This window comes from Cicer arietinum, chromosome 5, assembly GCF_000331145.2.
Source record: "Cicer arietinum cultivar CDC Frontier isolate Library 1 chromosome 5, Cicar.CDCFrontier_v2.0, whole genome shotgun sequence".
Lineage (NCBI taxonomy): Eukaryota > Viridiplantae > Streptophyta > Magnoliopsida > Fabales > Fabaceae > Cicer > Cicer arietinum.
The window spans coordinates 78,936,619-78,949,898 of NC_021164.2; the positions used below are offsets into that span (position 1 = coordinate 78,936,619).

The window sequence follows — 13,280 nt, forward strand, 5'->3', positions numbered from 1 at the left end:
ATAATCAAGCATAGAAAATTTGTAATTATATTTAATTTTTTGCTTTTGTTTTCAGGAATTCCTGTAAATAAATCTCTGTACACAGTCAGTTATATGCTGCTTAGTTCTGCAGCTTCTGGTCTCACATTTATGGCTCTATATGTTCTGGTGAGTTTTAAATGCTGTGACAATAGAAAACTATTTGGTAGATATGTTGTATAAAGTTTAAGCTCATTATTTCTGCCGTATGCATTTTATAGTGCAACCTTTACTTAGGTTTGTGGTTGCAATTTTGTATGATTAAGGATAATTTTTTCTACGTAGTTATGAACCCAAGTTAGCCACACTGCAGGTGGATGTATACGGGCATAGGCGTTTGACAAGTGTGTTGGAGTGGATGGGAAAACACTCTTTGAGTATATTTGTCCTAGTATCTTCAAACTTGGCTGTGATTGCTATTCAAGGTTTTTATTGGACCAAACCCGAAAACAACATTGTAAGATGCTGTTGTTGTTGCATACTGCTTTATGTTTTCATAGTGCTCCCAACAAACAATTGACTATGTTGTTTTGAATATACTTTTCTTCCTTGCAGATTCACTGGATCGTCTCACGATTTCATCACAAATAATAACTTGCTTTACTTCTGTTGGATTTGCACGCAAGCGTCTTCTTTCAAAGCAAATTGTATATATATTCAAAGCTAAGTGACGAAAAGATGGTACAAGCAAACAAAACCATCATATTCGTGGTTGTCCCCATATCTTCTTATGCATCCCGTAAAGAAAGTGCTTATTGTGCAAATTGAAAGTCTTCAATCAACAACATATTTTCAATCTGAATTTATTTGTAAGATGTGATTTTTTGGATTATGAAGGGTAATCGGTAGTATGCACTACGCATGCTTACAGTCATAGACTCCAGAACAAATTTATTTTGAGCTTTCTAATGTACAAACCCAATAGGATTCACTTTAAACAGGCTACCAAACATTGTTAATTTTAGCTAATTTTGATTATTCTAAATTATGACTTGAGTTTACTATATTTCTCTTCCTTTTAGCTTCATATACATAAGAATCTTTTACGCTAAGTATAAAAGGTTATGTAATTTAATAAATAAATAAAAAGGTTATGTAAACATTTTGATGCACTATCGTTTTATAAGTATTTTTTTACAACTTTTTAAAGTATTTTCTTTAATTTTGCATATCAATTATAATTGCATCAATATAAATTTTATGTATGTATAGTAATAACACAATTAGCACCATAATGGGGTGGAGCTTGAACCAAAAACTCGAGGGGGCCAAAATAAATGTTACTACATTGGATTTTATTTATTTAAGGTTTTAATATAAATGTATATGTAGATCATTTAACAGAAATTTGGGTCAACGATATGTTAGGAAAAAATATTGTAATGCGAAAATATATGTGTATAATTTAATTTTCATACAATTGAAGCAACATTAGATAAATTATTTAAGGATTTAATGTAGTGGCGTTATGAGACAATTTTAAAGATTGATTTTAATATATTCCTAAAATATTAAAATGTTCTTTATAAAATAATCACTGTTCACGACTTTTTATAATAACTTTAGATTTTCTTATTTTCTCTCTAATATTAGATGAAACAGAGAAACAAATTGTTTATTCAATTTTACTTTTGCAGATAAGATTTATTAGGTTTTTCTGTTTATATATCTCTTCTAATAAGGGAGAAAAAAATGCGACGATCTAAAAACATTGTGAATTCACGCAGTTTGACATAGCCTAGAACTCGATAGTTTTACATTAGTTTCACTTTCCAAAACAATTGCACTGTCGCATGGAATCTGATATTAATATTTTAAACAATGTACGACATTAATGAGATTGCATTGGATAGAAGAGACATTCTTTTTTATTTTTGGTACAAGGGATAGAAGCGACATCCTATTAATTAAATAGAAATTTGTATTAATGGCCAGGTAATTATTGCTTTTTCAAAAAGAGTTGTCGTACGTGAGTGGCACGTATGCCACTTGTCCAAACTCCAAACCAAAGGGATCACTTTCGTTGATCATGAGAGGACACTGACCAGAAAAGGAACTACTCCATCCTTTTACTCAACGGAAACTTTCAAATAGCCGTTTTTTTCTTACATAGTACACTTTTACCATAACCAACTAAATATATATAAAATAATAATAATTTTGATTTCTTAATTTTTATTATTTATAAAATTAATAAAAAGTTAAAAGTTTTAATTTTTCTTTTAAATTTTTGAATAAAAAATTATCGATTTAACATATTTTAAATAATATAACATACGATTTTATGATATAGAACTATTTAAATATATTAATTATTTATAGATCAGTAATTAAATTACAAAAATAAAAAGTTTTTTAAATTGAAAATTAAGTTTTAAAGAGTCATTGCAATTTTATGAGTGTTAATTATTTTATATTGTATCATATGTTATATTATTTAAAGTATATTACATAATCATTTTTTAATTGAAAAATCATAATAAAATCCTATGACTGTTACATTTTAAAATAAATGATCGATATAAATTAATTATAATAGAAAAACTAAAACTATAATTAAATTAAAAAATATTATAATTAAATTTAAAGAGATTCATTCGTGTTTAGAAAGGATGATTTAATTATTAATTTAGTATAATTTATTATTTTTCATCTTTTGAATATAACAAGGTTGAAATGCTTTTTGAATTGTGTGTCTTATGATTGGTGCTAATCAGAATTAGTCTTGTGCGGGTTGTGAATTAATTTTTTTAATTTTATATTTAGCGTAATGCATGTAATGTAACCGATTAATATTGATTTACATGGAAAATATAAATCATCAAAATAAATGTTACTTAAAAGATAAATTAAAAAAGTAATAACCTATTTTTAATAGATTTATGTTATTTCTAAAAAGGGTCTTGAATCCCCCTGCATGAGATCAAAATTGTTAGATCTTGAAAAAGAGTATTTAACGGTCATATTGATTCAAAGACACACATAATTGACAAGCTTAGAAGGTTGTTATTTGTAGAAAAAGAAAAAGGATATAAGTTTTAGAAATATTCCATGTTAAAATGAATGTTGTAATGAAAGTAGAGAGGGGAGAGAGGTTAGAAAAAGAAGGAAGAGAAAAAAAGATCGTTGTTGCTGGCAGACTGAAAAGTGGGGCAAACATGTGAGGTGGTTATAGATGATTACCTTTCACATGCTCACACTGTTTCTCTCTGTTTTATTGCAACAACATAATATTTGGATTTCCAAAGATACCCTTGGCTTATCCACAGACACACTCAACCACTGTTTCGTTGTCCTTATTCTCCCTCTTCCATAAAAAGACCTCTACTCCCATACAACACAGTACGGAACAGAGAGAGAGAGAGAGAAATGTCGAAGGAAGTGAGCGAAGAAGGTCACTTGCAGACTCATCATCATGGTGGTAAAGACTACGTAGACCCACCACCAGCACCCCTCCTCGATTTCGCTGAGATTAAACTCTGGTCCTTTTACAGAGCTCTCATCGCCGAGTTCATAGCCACACTCCTCTTCCTCTATGTCACCGTCGCCACCGTCATTGGTCACAAAAAACAAACCGGTCCCTGCGACGGTGTTGGGCTTCTAGGCATAGCCTGGTCCTTCGGTGGCATGATCTTCGTCCTTGTCTACTGCACCGCCGGCATCTCCGGTAAGTTCTTGAATATTAATTTCCATAAATATTATGAATCTGTATTTAATACATTATGCTTATGCACGTACAGGTGGACACATAAACCCTGCGGTTACATTTGGGTTGTTTTTGGCACGTAAGGTGTCTCTGATACGTGCGGTGTTATACATGGTAGCACAGTGTTTGGGTGCTATTTGTGGTGTTGGATTGGTGAAAGCTTTGATGAAGCAACCTTACAACAACCTTGGTGGCGGTGCTAACTCTGTTGCTTCTGGTTACTCCAAAGGAAGTGCACTTGGTGCTGAAATGATCGGAACTTTTGTACTTGTGTACACAGTGTTCTCTGCCACAGACCCAAAGAGAAACGCACGTGATTCGCATGTGCCTGTTTTGGCTCCTTTGCCAATTGGTTTTGCTGTTTTCATGGTTCATTTGGCAACTATACCAATCACCGGTACAGGTATCAACCCTGCAAGGAGCTTCGGTGCTGCTGTTATCTTCAACAATGCTAAAGTTTGGGATGACCATGTAATATTAATAATAATATCATTTTCTTTAATTATATTTTCTCATTAATTAATTATTGATTATTCAATATGCATAATATTGCATGCAGTGGATCTTCTGGGTTGGGCCTTTCGTGGGAGCTTTAGCGGCGGCTGCGTACCATCAATACATTCTTAGAGCGGCGGCTATCAAAGCGTTGGGGTCTTTCAGGAGCAATCCCACCAACTAGTACGAAGGAATCATACAAGTGTTGTCTATCTTTGTATTTATCATTTATTTTTTCACATGGTTATGGTTTGCTTCTATTAGTATCACTATGATCATCAACCACTTTATTTCTCTTGTAATTTATTTTTTTGTTCGGTTTGTTTCTATCAGACTCAGATATGCTGTGTTTGCTACCTCATGTCGATCTTTCAAATTCATTTTTTATTATTTGCAATTTCTACTTCTTGCTTTCTTACTCTGCTGCATTCCTCAAGCACTATTGACAAAAATATTTCTTCTTAAATATAATTGAAAGGTTTATTTTAATAAGACTTTCTTTTAATTTTTAAAGACATTAATTACTTTTTTATTAACCTATCTATAATTAATTTATCTCTGTTTTTCAATCAACCATAAATAAATGAGAAATATTAAATTATTTTCTCTTTTTAAAGACAAATTTTATAAAAATAATATAAATTTTTAACAAATTTAATATTAAAATTCATTGTTATAAATCTACGATTTCATCAATGAAATCTTATATTAATAATTAAGAAGTAGGAGTTGAAATCGAATAGTTGAGAAACTTTAGTTAAATACAAATAAAGCATGGAGTTCAAACCATAAATTAAATAATATTTTATAGACTTTATTTATATTTCAAAACCAAAAAACAAATTGATATACGAGACAATAAAAACACAATGAACACATAATGGGACGTCTATATTTACAACTAATATGGTGACAAAACAACCCCTATTAGTGGTACCATAATCGTGCTGCGGTAATGCATGTCTACCTATAAATGTTTTTTCAAAGTTAAATCTTACCGGTAAATTACGTAAATGACTCCAAGTATGCAAAGAATTTTTTTTAAGAATTCGGCTTTTATTTTAGTTTTTAAGAGTCTTCTAGATTTTTTCCGAACTGTTTGGTAGAATTTGCTAAAGAGGAAGTTTATATAGTTAGTTTTTTTTTAGAGATCACTCCATTTATTACTACTTTTTAATTTTCTATAATAGTTGTCATTTGTATATTGATTGTAATTTTAATTATTAATGACATGAATTAATTTTCATTTTGTAAGAAAAAAAGAGTAGAAAGAAAACAAAGCTTTCTACCTTCTATTGAACATGGGGTGGGTCAAAAATATGGAAAGAGCATGTTTTTTCCTTCTTACTTTTTTATTTTGCTAAATAACTATTTTTGTTAATTTACTAAAACAAAGTGATTTCTTTAAATAATCAAACGACGGATCTATGCTTTAATGCGTAGGTATATTTTAACGTGTCTTTGAAGAAAAAAAATCAAAAGTTATTTTCGATGGTTTTTCAAATATAAGCACCACCCTACTTCTTTCCAAATAAAGTATAAACAAAAAATATTTAAAAAATTGACTTCTATTTATATTTAAAGAAATTTAACTAAATAAGTTAACTATTTAATTACCTTTTATATATATATTTGATTTCAAAAAGAAATATAGTATATAGATGAAACCTATTATTTTTTAAGAGTTTTGTTATCAAGTGTTATTAGAAGATTTATATAAAAAAAATTACATTGAAACAACATTTTTAAAATAATTTATATGATTGAAAATATAATTTTTAATATATTTTTAATTTACTAATTACATGTCTTTAGTTAGTATTGGTTATTTTTAATGTAATTAATATCTCTGGTCTTATTTATAAAAAATATAATAAAAATTGTCAAAACTAATATACTTATTAATTGATTTAACTTTTTTATTGTCTTTACATATATATTTTTATTGAAAATTGTGACACATTAAGTATCTATTATTAATTTAGAAAGTATAAATATTTTAAAAATGTATATAAAAATAATTTAAACTATAAATATATATTAAAAGTCGTAATATAATAAATTTTCAAAAATTCTTCTATATACAAAAACCGATGAAGGATTTTTCAATTGTCGGCTAAATTATATATGTGGTCCCTTAATTTCAGTTAACGTTTTAGTTTTTTTCTTTTTTTTGATTTGATCATTTATTTTAATTTTAAATGACAATTTGATATTTTATATTTTAAAATATCAACAATGTTATTATTTTTTTACAAAAATTCAAAAACAAATCATTAATGATAATTTGACCCATACACCTTAATAAATCAGAGGTAATTATTTTTCAAACAAAACCCATAAAATTAATATTTTTTAAATAAAATCTATAAAATTAATAATCATCTTCAATATAATGCAAATTTCATCAAATTCATAACTCAAATATTCAAATAAATTAACTTATATTTTCATCTCCAACAACATCAAACAAAAAATAAAAATATAAAATTTATTTAAAAATTTAAGCTATGAATTTAATTAAATTTGTATTTTAGTGAAAATAAAAATGAATTTTTCAGTTTTTCCGATCACAAGTAAGTCACCGTTGTTTTCTAAATACACTCAGATAGATTATCTACGGAAAATTGAATTCCTATAAAATCAAATAATTTATATTGAATGTAAAAAATACAAAAATTCTTAAGAACAAAAGTGCTAATATTTTTTTTAGCGGTGGCAGAGAAAAGAGTGGCGTGGGGTTGGAGGCAGAAGAAAGAAAGTGTGTGGGTGCAATAATAGGGGGGGCTTATGGTCTTTAGCAAAAGTGTGGCAGATTGGTTGCTATAAAAGAGAAAGAGTGTTGGTTGAGTTCACTTCTTTCAAAAAGGTGGGACTCATCCACCTTCAATTCAACCACTGGGCTCAATGCAGATACCTAAAAAGGGTAAAGCAGAATGGTGAAAGTGTTGAGGCCAGCCTTCAAGAAATGCCTAATTATCATATCACTCGATGCACGGCCACGTGAATCTCTCTCTCTCTCCCCCTCAATTTTTACTCTATCAAGACATAAATAAATAAACACAACAAATATCTTCAGTACATTTTTTTAATATTTTTTCAACTTCAACATAGTTAAATGAAGATCCAAAAAATATCTCTTCAAATGGAGCAGAAAGAGAAAAATACAGTGAACATCTTAACCCAAACCCAATGTACGAATAACATTGCAGAAAGGATGTGGATCGGGTGCAATCAGACATTCACAGTTTTTTTTTATCGAATCATCCAACTTTTAAAGTAAATTTTACTTTTTTTGTAATTTAAAAAATTGAATTTTTAATTAGAATTTTCCAATCAAAATTAAACAAATGACAATGTTATAACTGCACCTAATCCAAATATTTGAATTTGAATTCATCAATGAAGAGAAAGGATGAATGAGTAGTTTAAATTTACAAATTTAAAATTTGCTTTAATTCATCCAACGTATAGGGATATAGGTATAATTTTAAGGGTACGAAGTACAACTCTCATATTTTTAATAATTAGGGATGACAATAGGTATGATTTAGGTAGGGTGCTATAGTACTCGTTTCTATACCCGCGATTTAAAAAAATACTCGTACTCATAGTCATACTCTCTTGGGTATTAAGTATAATACTCGTACCCTTATATTCTGGTGTCCATACACATACCTATTACTCGCGCTTTAACTAAAAAGATCGATAAATAAATGATATTATTGTGGTTAAATTTAAAAATTATCTAAATATCTTAAATCCAATCATAAAGTATTAGAAGCCAAAATATTTTCTAACTCAAAATATTTCTAATGAACACTCGTTGCAATACACATTCAAATATCCTTAATAATATTTTATGAAGTTGCAAGTTCTACGACAATATTATTCGAGATTTCTACAAACAATTGATAGGAAGTTGCAAGTATAATTATAAAGTCACAATTAATAAGATATAACTATTAATTATAAAGTCACAACTATTTACCTATTCATTATAATCAAATTCTTAAGAAGTTTGCAAACGTTTATCTTTCAATTATAAATATGGTAGTGGTTCAATTATATTAATAGATGTTAAATATAAAAGAAAATAATTAATTAAATTAAATATTAATATAATAAATAAATAATATATTTATATAAGTGTTAGTGCAAGGCGGGGTGGGTACTATATTACATGTATCTGCATCCATATCCAGGGGCGGAGCATTGTAGAGACAGAGGAGAGTCGCGGCCACCCAAAAAACAAAAAATAGATAAAATGATCAAACAACCCTCATTAAAATTAAGAAATTACCATTATACCTCAAACCTAAATCTTTGTTCCTCTCTCTTCCGGTCTTCATCTCTCTCTACCTTAAACCTAAATGCGACCACGATTCACCCGCCTCCGCCTCGCAATCGTGTCTCGATGTGCCTCTTCCTCCGCTTCGCGTCTTACCTCTGCCTCTGCATCGCCTCTGCGACTGCTCACCTCTGCCTTGGTTGGCCATACCTCAAAACTAAAAGGTTCGGATTTCAATTCGTATTATCATCAGGAATTCAGAAATGATGTTTGGAGTTTTGTTTTGGAGTTTTGTTTGTTTGGGGTTTTGTTTTGGAGTTTCGTTTGTTTGGAATTTTTGTTTATTTCAAATTAGATATTAGTGCTGATTTTTTTTGGAGTTTTTTGTTGCATATAAGGTGTTTTATTTTTTGTCCATATAAGGTGTTTGAGTTTTTTTGTTCCATATAAGGTGTTTGATTTTTGTTGCCTCACCTCGAGCTCGCCTCGCTTGTTCGTCGTCAAAACTCCAAAGCTTTGGATTTTGCTGATTTTTTGATTTGGTGTTTTTCCTGATTTTGCTGATATGCTTAACAAGGTGTTTGAACAAGATGTTTGTGCTGATTTTTATTGTTGATTTGCTGACTTTTGTTGCTGATTTGCTGATTTAAAATTATGGATGTCTGTCTAGAATGATGACTAAATTGGTTGATTTAAATTATTGTTGTTGATGGCTGCCTATTTATTGAACAAGATAGACGACAAATTTAGAATGATGGTTGCTTGTTTACTGATTTTATTTCCAAAATTGCTAATTTCACTGATTTAGAATAAAGAAACATAAATAATGGCCGCATGTTTTAGAATGCAACTCTTTAAATTTAGAATGAAAACTTTTTAGTCAAGCTCCGCCACTGTCCATACCCGCTTAATTTTGCGGGTAATTACTCGTCCTCATGCTCATACCCATTATGCGGGTTTTCTACCCTATTCATTATGAGTTATTTTTGCGGATACCCACTAGGTTTGGATCTAATTGTCATCCCTAATCCCTATTAACGATGCACGAGTTTGACTAATGGGCCAAATATAGATAAAGCCACCACTCATATTTGTTCATAGAAAATCCAATGAAAAATGTTATTACTAATTCTTCTTCTTTAGAAGTTATAGTTTATTGCGTCAAGTTTTTACATTAGATTAAAACATTATTTCTCACATCTAGGGCCGGTCCAACATCAAGTCTAAAGCGAAATTATTAGATAAGACCTTTTCAAAATTTAATATGAAAAACTAAAAAGCTTAGCTTTTGCTTCACCATGGCTCGAAACGTGAGAACTGCAACTTGCACCATAGTCATTGTTACGGTTTTCATTTTTTCAATATCTAATATATATAAACATATAATTAACGAGAATATTAAAATCATAGAGTCCATCATATAATATTTACATTGCAAACATCATAAAATTGCATAAAATATGTGCAAGCATAGAAATAAAGTGAATTTGGTTCAGTATGCCATTTTTTTTAAGCATTTTACTATTGTGTGAAACTATTATTGCCAATTTGTACTCATTTACCTGACCAAACTATTTTTTGTTTATCAAGTTGATTTGGCTGTATTTGATAATCTAAGTCATATACAATCCTAAGTAAAATCCATAAAAACATAACAAATCAAATATAACTAGTTATAAACTTTTGATGGCTTTAACATTTCAAAATATAGCATTCATATTTAGAAATCAATTGAAAACTTCTGAATACTTGTTTCATTACGAGTAGCTGGTTAAAGTTAGAGTAATTTGATATTATTATAAAAACAAAAATTAGAATAAGTGGGGATGCGGTAAAGAAAAAAATGAGTGGAGAAATTATTTTAAAGAATTCTCTATTCTTAACTATATATTCTTTGAAGAAAAAAAATTAAAAAAAAAATGTGTTTCTATAATTAATTTATTTTTAAATTATTAAAAATACTTGTCATTGTTATTAAAATATTTTTATTAATATTAGTACTAGTAGTATTGATTTGTCTTATACAATAATTTTTTTTATAAAATAGTATTTTATAAAATAATACAATAGTAAATATCACATTTTAATTTAAAAATCACAAATTTTAATTTTAAGTTAATATTTATTTTGAAGATAAAATTAATTTAATTCAATAATACTCAAATATTTAAAAAAAAATTGAAATTAAACAAACACTAAATATACTAATATGATAAATAAATAAAACAATAATTTTGATTGTAAAAATTATATTTAAAAACTACAAATTTGAATGAATTAAAAAGTATCAGTACAATATGAGAATATTGCTGCAAAATGTTTGTACGACGTGTGGCAATATGGTTATAAAATATTTATGAGTCAAAGATGTGTGGCATAATAGACTAGCCCACATGGAGAGGGAGGCTTAACTAGTCTTAGACTACCATTTACATGTACAGTGCCAAATCAATGTTAATACAACATACATCTATAAAATTAATTAAGATTCTCAAAAAAATAAAAGTAAACAACAACATTTATTATATAATCTCATAAGTACACTCTTAATTCTCTTTTCCCAATAGTCTTACTTGATTATTAAATTTCTTATAATACAATCTCACACACAAATTTTACTTTAGTTTTCTACAGCACTCTCACTTATCAAATCAAATCCCTTAAAATCTTACATACAAAAAAGAACCTTTTGTTTTTTCTCCCATCTATTAAACATAAAATAAAAAAAATTAAAAACAAAATTATAAACACAAAGAAACTCTCTCTTTTTCTACTCCCTCTCATCTATTTTTATGCTCAAACACCAATAAAAGAGAATGAAAAAAACCTTTTTTTTTTGTTTTTTTTTCTGTTTTTAATTTCATAAAGACTTTAGAAGAAGAGAATATTATGGTAGTATGAGTTTCTTCTCTTTTTAACATTTTTTTCTTAACTTTTTATTGTTTTGTAATGCACTACTTATTTATAAATTTTAGTGAGCTATTCAATAAGTGACTTCAACTTATTGCAAAAGGTATAACATACTAAACAACTATAGAGAAGAAATCAAAATAAAAGTTATATTTGTTTTCCGATTAAATTTTCCACGTAAAACAACTTGTGTTGCAAAATTTTGACCCATGAACTTCCTCAAAGACATTTTCTTACAACCTTTCTTGTAGTAATTTTTCACTCTCATTTCTTTTTCACCAACAAAACACAACTTTATAAACACTTCTAAATCCATTCTCAAACATTTTCATCTTCTCCCATTTCCATTAACAAAAACTTCCCATTTCCATCTTTAAAAACTTCATTTCCATACTCTACCCTTTCCATCTTAAAAAAAACTTCATTTCCATCTTTTAAAAAAATCATTTCCATTTGCCATTTCCATCTTCCTCCATTTTCATCTTAAAAAAAACTCCATTTCTATTTTGTCGTTTAAAAAAAAAAATCTTTTTTCTTGTAAAACAAAAAAGATTATTTTTTTTTCATAAACACTCATCTCCGATAAAGATGATTTTATTAAATTAAGATTTTTATTTGAAAATTTCGACATTAACATTGACCCAATTTCTTTTTTCATTGTATAGAGAATTTATTCCTTGAACTTTTGGGGCTTTCATCTTATCGCTAAAGTTAAGAAGAAGAAAAAATTGATGTCTTATTCTTTTTAGAAAATTTTAAATAATGTTTATGCATGAGAGTAAATTTATAATTTTCTCTCCTATTTTTAGAGCAACCATTTTTCTAATTTTTTTTAATTTCCTCCTTTAATGTTCTAAGTTAGTTTTATCTTGCTATTTTATTATTGTTTCAAAGTATTTCTTAGTCATATATATGATTGAGAATTGATATAATTTTTTTTATAAAATTATTTTTGTTGTATGGTTCAAGAGAATGCTTTAGTAACACTGACTTTAATTAATAGCACTCATCAACTACTAAACATTATTAGAATCTAATGGTAGAAATTAAGAAAATGAATTTGTGATATTTTATTTAACTTAAAATAAAATTGATAAAGTTATCCTTTATTTAACACTGTCCTTTATTTAAAACTGTTTTAAATAAGTGTATTTCAAATAAAATAAACACTTACTATTACTATTGTTAGATTTATATATATTAACAACTCCATATATATATATATATATATATATATATATATATATATATATATTTAAACCCTGTAGATTGTTGTTTTGCTTTTGCGATATGCGGTGTGGTAGAGGTATTATACCACATGGAAAATGGACATCGCATTATATTGTCTCTGCAAGATATCTATAATCATTTAATAAAAACTGTCGAAGAAGATCGTGACGGTCGTATTAATTTAATATTTTATTTAATAACTATATAAATTTTCTTTAACAAAATTAATGACATTTTCAAATTTATTTTCTTTATATTTTTCAAAGAATGAAATAAGATATTTCAACGGTTCTACGACAAAATCAAGAACTCATGTAAAGTTTTCCATATTTTAGTTGAAGAGGAAAATAGTGTATACGTTGTACCATTCCAGTAACTTATGTTAGTAATATATTCACTACTTATATGAGTAATGTACTCACTTTATAAGTAGTAATATTAGCAATATAGTGTCATGATTTATCAATTTATAATTACTAGTATTTCTCATATGAGTAATGTACTCACTTTTTATTTCATGATTATTCAATTTATAATTAATATTTCTCTCATCCCTCCTACCTTCATTAACCAATTTAGTTGTATCGAGAAAGTATTAAATAATTTGTAATAGTTGTACCTTATCTTCAA

At 27.8% G+C, this 13,280-nt stretch overlaps 1 protein-coding gene across 1 annotated transcript in view; it reads left to right on the top strand.

Annotated features, from left to right (window-relative positions):
• The window catches only part of LOC101494283 (uncharacterized), an 8,549-nt gene extending 3,927 nt beyond the window's left edge, over positions 1–4,622 (top strand). The window contains exons 11-16 of the mRNA XM_073368869.1: positions 56–147; positions 332–475; positions 574–594; positions 3,250–3,685; positions 3,759–4,195; positions 4,284–4,622. Of these exons, the coding sequence (XP_073224970.1) occupies positions 56–147; positions 332–475; positions 574–594; positions 3,250–3,685; positions 3,759–4,195; positions 4,284–4,403 (1,250 nt within the window). The 3' untranslated portion in view covers positions 4,404–4,622. The remainder of the gene's footprint in view (positions 1–55; positions 148–331; positions 476–573; positions 595–3,249; positions 3,686–3,758; positions 4,196–4,283) is intronic.
• Positions 4,623–13,280: the final 8,658 nt, after the last annotated feature.